The sequence below is a fragment of the Triticum urartu genome, chromosome 1 (genome assembly GCF_003073215.2).
Source record: "Triticum urartu cultivar G1812 chromosome 1, Tu2.1, whole genome shotgun sequence".
Lineage (NCBI taxonomy): Eukaryota > Viridiplantae > Streptophyta > Magnoliopsida > Poales > Poaceae > Triticum > Triticum urartu.
The window spans coordinates 495,268,575-495,277,841 of NC_053022.1; the positions used below are offsets into that span (position 1 = coordinate 495,268,575).

Sequence of the window (9,267 nt, forward strand, 5' to 3'; positions counted from 1 at the left end):
AAAAAGAAAGTAAATATATGTTGCCAAATTTGAAAATGGTTCAGAAAAATTAAAAATGTTTGCATTTTCAAAATTAATCTAAATTTAAAATAAAAATAAAAGCTGATACAAAAATCGTGTGCTACAGTATTCCAGGTCACTGCAATGCTCAGGTCGGTACACCTCCTTCGCCAAAAAACGATGGAACGCAGTTTAATGGGCCAGCCCAGTCGCTCGCGCCTGTGCAAATTGAGTGCAATTCGACGCAGAGAGCGTCAGTGGCCCTCTTCGCCGACAAATTAAACAAACCAGAATGGATTCTCAAAACTTGGGGCAAGAAACTGAAGCCAATTTGTCAGCGTTTTTTCTTTCTGTAAACTAGTAATTCAGATTCCTCGATTTGCTAGGAGATTTTTGACCCCTCGTGACCTTAAAAAGTAAACTTAGGACTGTCATTATCGATATCCTTCAACAAAAAGCCCGACAAAGAATTGCCTCATGGAAGTAACGATGCCATTGACGGTGACGAAAACACATTTTTTCCATGCCTTCGCCACTCAACGCTTTAGGAACAATAAAATTCCAGTCCTTATCGATCAAGGCACGCAACACTCCTCCATGAGCAGAAGGAAAGAAAAATCCTCAAAACCTTTTTCTAGAAGCTAACTGGGAAATGAAAAACGTTATCTGGAATTTTGACCTCCTCTCGCTATATGATTCACCCTTGCCTCAACTCCGGGCCCTTGACCTCCCATTCACCGAACAACAAATTTACGATGTATTTCTGTACATGAATCCAAATGCAAGTCCGGGCCCGATGGGTATGGATCTTCATTCTTTCACAAGTTCTGGCATTGCGCACTTCCTCCATGGTGAAGGGAGCATCGATATTAGTTAGGTCACAATTTTTAAAAATCTAGCACTCGCTTTCCCCATGATATTGGAGAAGTGATCATGTATAATTCCCTTCTTTTCTCATGTTCGGAGACCCAACCATTGTTATGCTTCAACTGGTGTATGTGATTCTTTCTTCTATCGCATTAATTCGTCTATGGGAGTATTTGGTGTTCGCATCTCCCTCTTTCAAATTTGCAATAAGAGCACTTTTTTTTTCTCGAACAATCAAGGACCGCCAAGCTCACCACCCTTTTCGTCTGCTCCTTTCAATTTACTACTTCCTCTTTATCTCATTGTTGTGTCTTTGCAGCTTGTTTGTAGTTCTACTAGTGCATGCTTGTTTTTAAAAAAAAAGAGGAATACCCCCGGCCTCTGCATCAATCGATGCATACAGCCATATACAGTGCATGCTTGTAAATACAGTAGATGGGTTTTTTTTCAGAAAGAAATCATAGGACGAGGGATTCCACAAACGATCCCTTTGACCTAAGCTCGCCTGTCTATCTGATACGGGGTGGTGGGCGTGAGATGAATCCACATAAGAAACGATATACAGTTTGGGAGGTAGGGAGCTAGAGAAAGCAACAGCAGAAGAAAAGGGGACGGCCTGCCTAGAGGCAGAAGAAAAGGAGCAAGCCGGAACCGGCGAGTTCAATTCTTGAGCTTGATAGGATCAGCTGAGCTGACAGAGCATTTGACATAAAGTTGAAGCCACTAGCCGAGTACTGTGATAAACAGACCAGGATGTAGTACCTCACTTGTTGACAATAATAAGCTGCTGAAAATTCTGAGTTGTCACCAACACCAATACATGTATCCTCAGCTCCAGCTTTTGTGGAACAAAAATCAGCTGACTGACGCTCGCTGATCATAATGTTACTGGCCATGCACATGGCAATGAGAAACCTTAACCGACTGATCATAGCAATAAGGTGATTACAGGAAATGGCTGAAACGACCCGGTGCCGCATCTCATGACCTATCACAAGTCTGAAGAAGTGAAGATGAGGCAACATTGTACACCTGATATTCTCTTGCTGCTGTTAATACAAAGAAAACCCGATTTTTAGCCTGATGACGTCCAAGACTTGAATAAAAATAAAGATGCTATCCGGATGATAACCCGATATTTTATTTTGAGTTTTAGAAAGAAACATAGATGGACTACCGTTAGTAGCCTTTTCTTTCTGTTCACTCCAGAATTTGCTTTCACTGGTTTCTCAAAACTAACAGCAGCTGCCGCCCTAATACATAAATTAGGAAGCCGACGGTGTTCTTTAGGGAATCTGGAGAAGTCTAGGCATCTTAAGAGTTTGCCCATCTTGCTTGGATGGTGGAGAGGGAGTTTTTTCAGACATAGGTTTCACAGTAGAATTGCAAAATTAGTTCAGGATGTAAACAAATATATATTATAACAGAATATCATCGTGTATGCTCTGTAGGGAAAGATTGATGCTTCCACACGTTTACTCTTATACTATAAGTTTATATATCTCTGCTTTATGTTATCGGCACGCTGCATTGAGAATGTGTCCGAATGGATCAGTATTCGCTGCATACGTTTTCATGTCAATTTATGGATCTCTGCTTACGGGAAGGAGAGAGTATTCTGATCTGGGACTTCCAGACCATGCATGGCGATGGCGTACACTGCTTGAAGAATGACCACAACTTAAATGGCACAGCCATCCTTTGTCACTAAATCTATGATCACATACATATAGTAACTGCTGGTGTTACCATCTTGCAATACAAGGCCAAACAGCAAAGAAACAAGGACAGCCAACTAAACATAACAGATTAAAACTACTCCCTCCGTCCCACAATATAAGACGTTTTTGCAAGCTGTTTTAGCTTGCAAAAACATCTTATATTGTGGGACTGGGGGAGTAGCATCCAAGCCCAATAGAACAGAGAAAATACATCATGCAAGATATGAAACATGAGCTTAGACACCATCTCCTTTGTCCTAGTAAAATCCTCAGTGGGCCAGAAAACATTCCATCACTAAATGAAGTAGAACACCGGGACAACATCATAGGCTAGATACAAAAGCTTGGGCTTGTAAAGAAGGCAATACAATTTTCAAGATGGGCATCAACTGCATCATAGAAAGGCTTGGAGGCTTTACTGGCTAGCACCACAGGTTGGTGGTCTTGGCAGCCCAAGTTCTAATTAAATTTGGTATATAGCATCTCCTAGACCCTTCTCTTCACACGTTGAGCATCCGCTGGAGGGCAAGTCAAAGGGGTCATCCATTGACAAATCATGGGTATCCCTGTTGTGTGTGAAATCATCGCTAGTGCCACATCTCATTTCAATTCGAGCATCTGGAGAAGCTCTACTTGTGACTCGTAGCAGGCTGAGTTGATGAGCAAACCATCCGTGCTGGCGGTGGTAAGGCAATGTGATTTTCATTTCCTCTAGCCCTTTTGTATTCAGAACAAAGAACCTAGCAAAGTCAACATATGAACTCTTGCTGCCGACATAATTCTTCAACACCACTTTTTTTAGATGAAGCTCAAGACATTCAATCGGGTCCAGCGGGTCATACTTCCGGGCATTCATATACTCCCCTGGGTCGTCTGAAGGTAACCGGAACTGGAGATAGAGAGAGAGAGAGAAACAATACAAAAAAAATTGCCAACTGGTTAGCAAGACAATAGACAATGGCTAGATTACACATCAATCAAATGCTTATTTTGACATTAAAAGCAAGCGACAATGTTTTATACTCACAATGACATACAACTTCTCCAAGCAAGGGAAGCACTTGAGGAAGTTAACCACTGCATCCAGATTAGGGCCAGTAGAGCTGAGAGCCAAAACCCTCATGGTGTGCATTTTGGTTGTCAAACTGACAGCAACCCCTTCCTGCAGAACAAAGTGCAAACATAAGATTAATAGCCTGCACACAAGAATGTCAAACGCAATTGATGAAGGCTGCTGCTGCTACCTGAATAATTGAACTTCCAAGTTGGAATTCGGGTATGACTTCAGACAGGAGCATACCGAATATCTCCAGTTTAGGCGCGCAGATTATCCGGATGACCACTTTGCTGCCCGTTGAATTAAGCGGCAGCAATCTCTCAAGGCAAGGGGCGTCCTCGATGACTAACTCTTGCAAAAAGATACCAGTGCCTCCATTCCACCAGTCGACGAAAAATCCCAAACTCCTAAGAGTTTGGGAGCTGATGCAGAGGCGAGCAATGCCCCGATTTTCCTTGAGCTCGAGGCTTTCCAAGGCAGAGCAGCCAGAGAGCAAGCTCTGGAGAACGTCCTCCGAGATGATGACCTTTTTCAGGGTCAGCTGCTCGAGGCAGGGGAACTTGAGGGACAGCTGCGCGATCGAGTTGGGGAAATGGAATCCGTGGAATTTGGCCACGCGGAGAGTGGGCGAGAATCGGAACGCCGACAAGGACAATGGACGCCGGCCGAGCCAGAACATGCAGGTGAGCTCGAGCTCCTGCAGATTGTCCAGGGATTGGGAGCTAAGCCAGCCATCGATCTCGTCGCCGCTGCAGTCGGTGAAGAGGCGGACGGAGAAGCGTCGTGCGGGGCCGGTGTGCTCGGAGAGGATCTTTGGGATCGAGTCCTGGTTCTTGAGCTCACAGTCCAGCGCGAGGTTCAGAGGAGCGGAGCGCCAGATCGGACGCCACCGGCGGGAGAGGACCTGCGTGCGGGCGCCTTCCTTGGTGGGGAGAAGAGACACGATGCTGCCGAGGACGGCGTCGGGGACTCGGGTGATGTGATCGACGCTCCCCACATCGACATGGTCGCAGCTGCCACTCCCCGGTGGATCTTGGTCGTCGATCCTACGCTTCTTGGAAGCTTGCAGTCGATGCCGCAGCAGCCGCAGCAGCCTCCTTGCCCGCCGCCGCAGCAGTAGCAGCCGCGAAGCCATGGCTGGCGGCTTGCCGAGACGCCGTGGGAAGTTGGGGAACGGGGAACAAATCCAGGGATTGGGAACCGAGGGTTTACTATCTCTCTCTCTCTCTATCTCTTTTTTCTTTGAGAGAAATAACCGAGGGGTTTACTCAACATCGGCCTATTTGGCTACGGCTGATCGATCTGCCGCCGTCCAAATAAATTAACGGTTTGGATTTGTCTATGTCGGTTTGGATTTGTCTATGTCGTGGGCGATAATAAAAAATGAAATGGATAATTTGGCTCCGACTTACTTCTTTGGGCACGTCAAAGAATCAAAAAGGCAGATGAGTCCCTGCAAAAAAAAAGGCAGATGAGTGACATGGGAAACTTTCGTTCACAAAGCAAAACAGAAGGCTTGATCTTTTATTTTTGCTTCTTTTTAAAATTTAATTTAGATATAAAATGATTTCAATCGAGCGGCCAATTGCACACTTGCATTGGCCGCCTCGACTTTTTCGTCTCGGGCCCTTGCGGGCTGGCCCTACATAAATCTTTCCCCCTGCCTTATCATTATCTATTTGTCTACCTGATTGATCCCCATCCTTCATCTCTCTTACCTCCCACTCCACGTCATCGCCACCTCCCAAACCTCGTTCGTGCCACTCACCTCCTCATCTCAAGGCCGTCTATCGACCACCACCCGCTAATCTTGGCACCACAAGCTGTCGCAAGGGCGTTGCCGTGTTGCCGCACCCTCGAACCAACGTGGTGCAAGGGGTTGCCCACTGCTGCAACCCACAGGACCATTGCGTCCTCATCGGATGCAGGCTAGCAATGCACTGCGAGAAGTGAAGCGGGTTGCTACTAGCAGAGATGCTTGGTGCTGCATGCGGCACCCACACTTGTTGAGAGTCGACTGACGTCCACTGCAGCGGAGCCCAGGCGCACAAGCTTGACTGTCAGTGTCACGAGCTACAATGACGATGTTGCAACCCCAACTAATGATGTTGTGATCGGTCCGCGTGACCTAGTCGGCGATGCTGCGGACGGTTGGTGATGGTGCGGCGAGCGGCCGGCCAGGATGCAATGACGCTGATTTGCATTGATGTTGCGATGGCAAGACTGTGGTGTTGCGACTTTGGCCACTGGATGCTGCGAGCGGCACAACTGATGATGTTGCATTTGCAAGCAGCCAGGCCAGCGGCAGCGTGGCAAGTCATCAGGTTGCGTGGCGGGGCATGGGTGACGGTGTTGCGTTTAAAGCGGGAAGGAAGCTGTGAACAAGTTTTGTCGTTTGCATGCACAAGATCCAATGTTTAGACCGTAGGTAATCCTACGGCTTGCAAGGTGGCCCATATAGGTGGCATCTCTCGGCCTTTAATTTACCGCTTCCGTTTCATATCGTTGCTATTTTCACAACTTGTTTGTATAAATGTACAATAGCTGGATTTTTCAGAAGAAAATACTCTTTCCTTTCCAAAATACAAGGTGTCCTAATTTTTCAAAAAAACAAACTTCTTAAACTTTGATCAAGTTCATTGAGAAAAATACTAATACATGCAATATCAGATCAGTACCATTAAAATGGTCACGAAATATATTTTCATATTTTGAATGTATTGTAGATGTTGATATGTTTTGCTATAAACTTAATCAAACACAGAAAATTTGACTTCTGGAAAAACTGATGCACTTTACATTTTGAATAGGAGGAAATAGTAGGACATTTTTCGCAGACAAGATGATCTAAACTCACTTATCTATATACAGGTTGGGGGTGTCACCAAGACGTGCATCAGAAAAGATAGTTTTAGAGCAAGAAAAGGGGATGACTAACCAGAGACAGATTAAGCAAGCCGGGAACTAGAGTTCAGTTCTCGATGCTGAGCTGACACAGCATTTGGCCAAAAAAGGCTGACGCCTTGGGGGTGCAATCTTTACAAGTCCCTACTTCTACTGCACTTGTACATAAAACCAGACAACAATATTTGGTTGGGTAAACAAACAGGATGTAGGTACCTCACTTGTTGGCATAAACGTGATTTGAGTTGAGAATAATTATAATAGGCGGCTGCAAATTCTGAGTTGTATCTATAGAATAACTAACTAGCCCGTTCCTACTGCGAACACTAATACATATCCTCCTGGAGACAACAGCTCCAAGTGTGGAACATCAAATTTACTAATAGTATGAACTAAGCAGCTGACTAACACTAGCTGCTGCATAAAAATGCCTTCCCTGCGATGCACACGGCAACAAGAAACTTTACTCATCTGATCAGTGAGCACAAAGCAACTACAGGAAATAGCACAAACGCCCCGGCAGGCATTGCCACATCTCATGGGTACTCTTACCTATCACAAGTCTGATGATGATGCAACATTGTACACTTGTTATTCTCTTGTTGCTGTTAATACAACGAAACAGAAAATAACTATTTTTGGCTTGATGATGCTCAAGACTTGGATAGAAATAAATATGTTCCGGATGATAGCTCGCTATTTTATTTTATTTTTTGAGTTTTAGAAATGGACTGTCATCTTCAGCAAAGAAACGAGGATTACTTCCTAGACATAACAGATTAAAAAGTACTCCCACCGATCCAATATTAATTCTCACAAACTTAGTACAACTTTGAACTAAATATGTGACAATTAATATGGATCGGAGGGAGTAGCATCCAAGCGCAACAGAACAGAAAATAAACCACTAAGGAACCCCATCAGGCTCAACAGAACAGAAAATAAACTACTTATGAACCGCTTCAAGCATGCTAGAACAGAAAACACATTATGCAAGTTCAGATTTCAAGCATGAACTTAGACACCACCTCCTTTGTCCTGGTACAATTCTGAGTGGGTCACAAAACATTCCATCGCTTAATGAACTACTCCCTCCGATCCATATTACTTGGCACACACCTAGTACAACTTTAGTACAAAGTAATACTAAGTGTGCACCAATTCATATGAATTGGAGGGAGTACATCCTTTCTTACAGCATCATAAGGCTGGGACAATATTAAAGGCTAGAAATAAAAGCTTGAGCTTTCAAAAGAAGGCAAGTCAATTTTCAAGATGGGTATCAACTACACCCGAGAAAGGCTTGGGCTTACTGGCTAGCACCACAGGTTGGTGGTCTTGGCAGCCCAATGTTTTACTTAAATTTGGTATACCGCATCTCCTAGACCCTTCTCTTTACACTTTGAGCATCCTCTGGAGGGCAAATCAAAGAGATCCTCCATTGACAAATCATGGGTATGTCCGTTGTGTGTGAAATCATCCTTAGTGCCACATCTCAGTTCAATTCGAGCATCTTGAGAAGCTCTACCGCTGCTTTGTAGCGTATCGAGTTGATTAGTAGTAATTAGTGATACTAGCTAGCGATGTAGTACCTCACTTGTTTGCAATTCTACAGGGCTGCTGCAAATTCAGACTTGTCACCAATACATGTATCCTCAGCTCCAACTTTTGTGGAACAAATCAGCTAGCTGACACTAGCTGTTGCATCATAATGTACTGGTCATGCAAGAAACACGAGTAAATTGCAAAAAACCACCATAATTGAGGACCCTAATTCAAAAAACCGCCGCCATTCGTTTTTTTTTTAAAAACCCACCAAAATTATGATGACAATTTTCAAAAAACGCTGATGACCGAATTAGAGCCGTTTGACAGAAACTGGCAGCTGGGTCCCACCTGCAAGTGATGACATGGCAAGCAAAATTGACGCCGTCTGCATGGACCCTTAATTTGACGTGGGCCCACTTGTCAACATCTCCTATCTCTCTATCCCTTTCCCTGGCATTCCATCGAGCAGTTCATGAGCTCGCCGGAGAGCACGTTGCCGACGGCATCCAGACCAGGAAGGCGGCCTGTTCAAGAGACCAGCGGACGGCGGCAAGCGGAGGAAGCATGGGGTGGTTGGCACAGCTGGCGAAGTGGCTGGTCGTGGCCGAGCCGGGCGGCGCGGTGCGGCAGGACGCGGTGGGCGCGCGTGGAGCTGTGCAGAGCTGCGTCCATCACTGTCCCCTGGCGGTGCCAGCCGCCCCTTCCAGTCATGCCCATCGGAGTGGCGCCGGGCTGGATCTCATCATGCCCAGGAGCTACCCCACGACGCCGGCGAGGTCACGAGCTGAAGAGGCTGGATCTGGCGGGTGGCATGCCCGTTACCACAGGGGGAGTGGCGGCGCGGGAGAGTGCTCCCTGGGCGGCGCGAGCGGCCAGTGCAGCTTGGATCCGTCGCCGGGCGACACATTGAAGCCGGCGGTGCTCGAATCCGTCGCCGAGATGTGGAAATTGGCGGCGGTCGTGGAGCGACGGAGGAGTTGCGGCGCGGGAGATTGCTCCCTGGGCGGCCCGACGCCAGGCCGCGGCGGCTAGCCGTCGACGGGGCGGCTCCATGTCGTCCGACGACCCCCGCCGGCGGTGGGATGCTGGGAGGTGTTGAGATGTAAACGAGAGACAATCGAATAAATGATTGGACTGTGGATTCCATTGAATGATTCTCGGTATATATAC

At 46.2% G+C, this 9,267-nt stretch overlaps 1 protein-coding gene across 1 annotated transcript; it reads right to left on the reverse strand.

Annotated features, from left to right (window-relative positions):
- Positions 1–2,611: 2,611 nt before the first annotated feature.
- LOC125536505 (putative F-box/FBD/LRR-repeat protein At5g44950) lies at positions 2,612–4,880 on the reverse strand. Its single transcript, XM_048699734.1, has 3 exons — positions 3,833–4,880; positions 3,616–3,750; positions 2,612–3,477 (listed from the first exon to the last, which is right to left on the reverse strand). Exons 1-3 carry the CDS (start codon positions 4,778–4,780, stop codon positions 3,052–3,054), a joined length of 1,509 nt encoding a protein of 502 aa, XP_048555691.1. The 5' UTR covers positions 4,781–4,880; the 3' UTR covers positions 2,612–3,051.
- Between the last annotated feature and the right edge of the window lie 4,387 nt (positions 4,881–9,267).

Excerpts from the sequence above, each read along its gene's own strand:
- LOC125536505 (XM_048699734.1), bottom strand. The coding sequence starts at position 4,780 with ATGGCTTCGCGGCTGCTACTGCTGCGGCGGCGGGCAAGGAGGCTGCTG. Across the intron at positions 3,751-3,832 it reads TTGGAAGTTCAATTATTCAG|GAAGGGGTTGCTGTCAGTTT; the intron begins GTAGCAGCAGCA and ends TTTGTTCTGCAG. Across the intron at positions 3,478-3,615 it reads TGGAGAAGTTGTATGTCATT|TTCCGGTTACCTTCAGACGA; the intron begins GTGAGTATAAAA and ends CTCTATCTCCAG.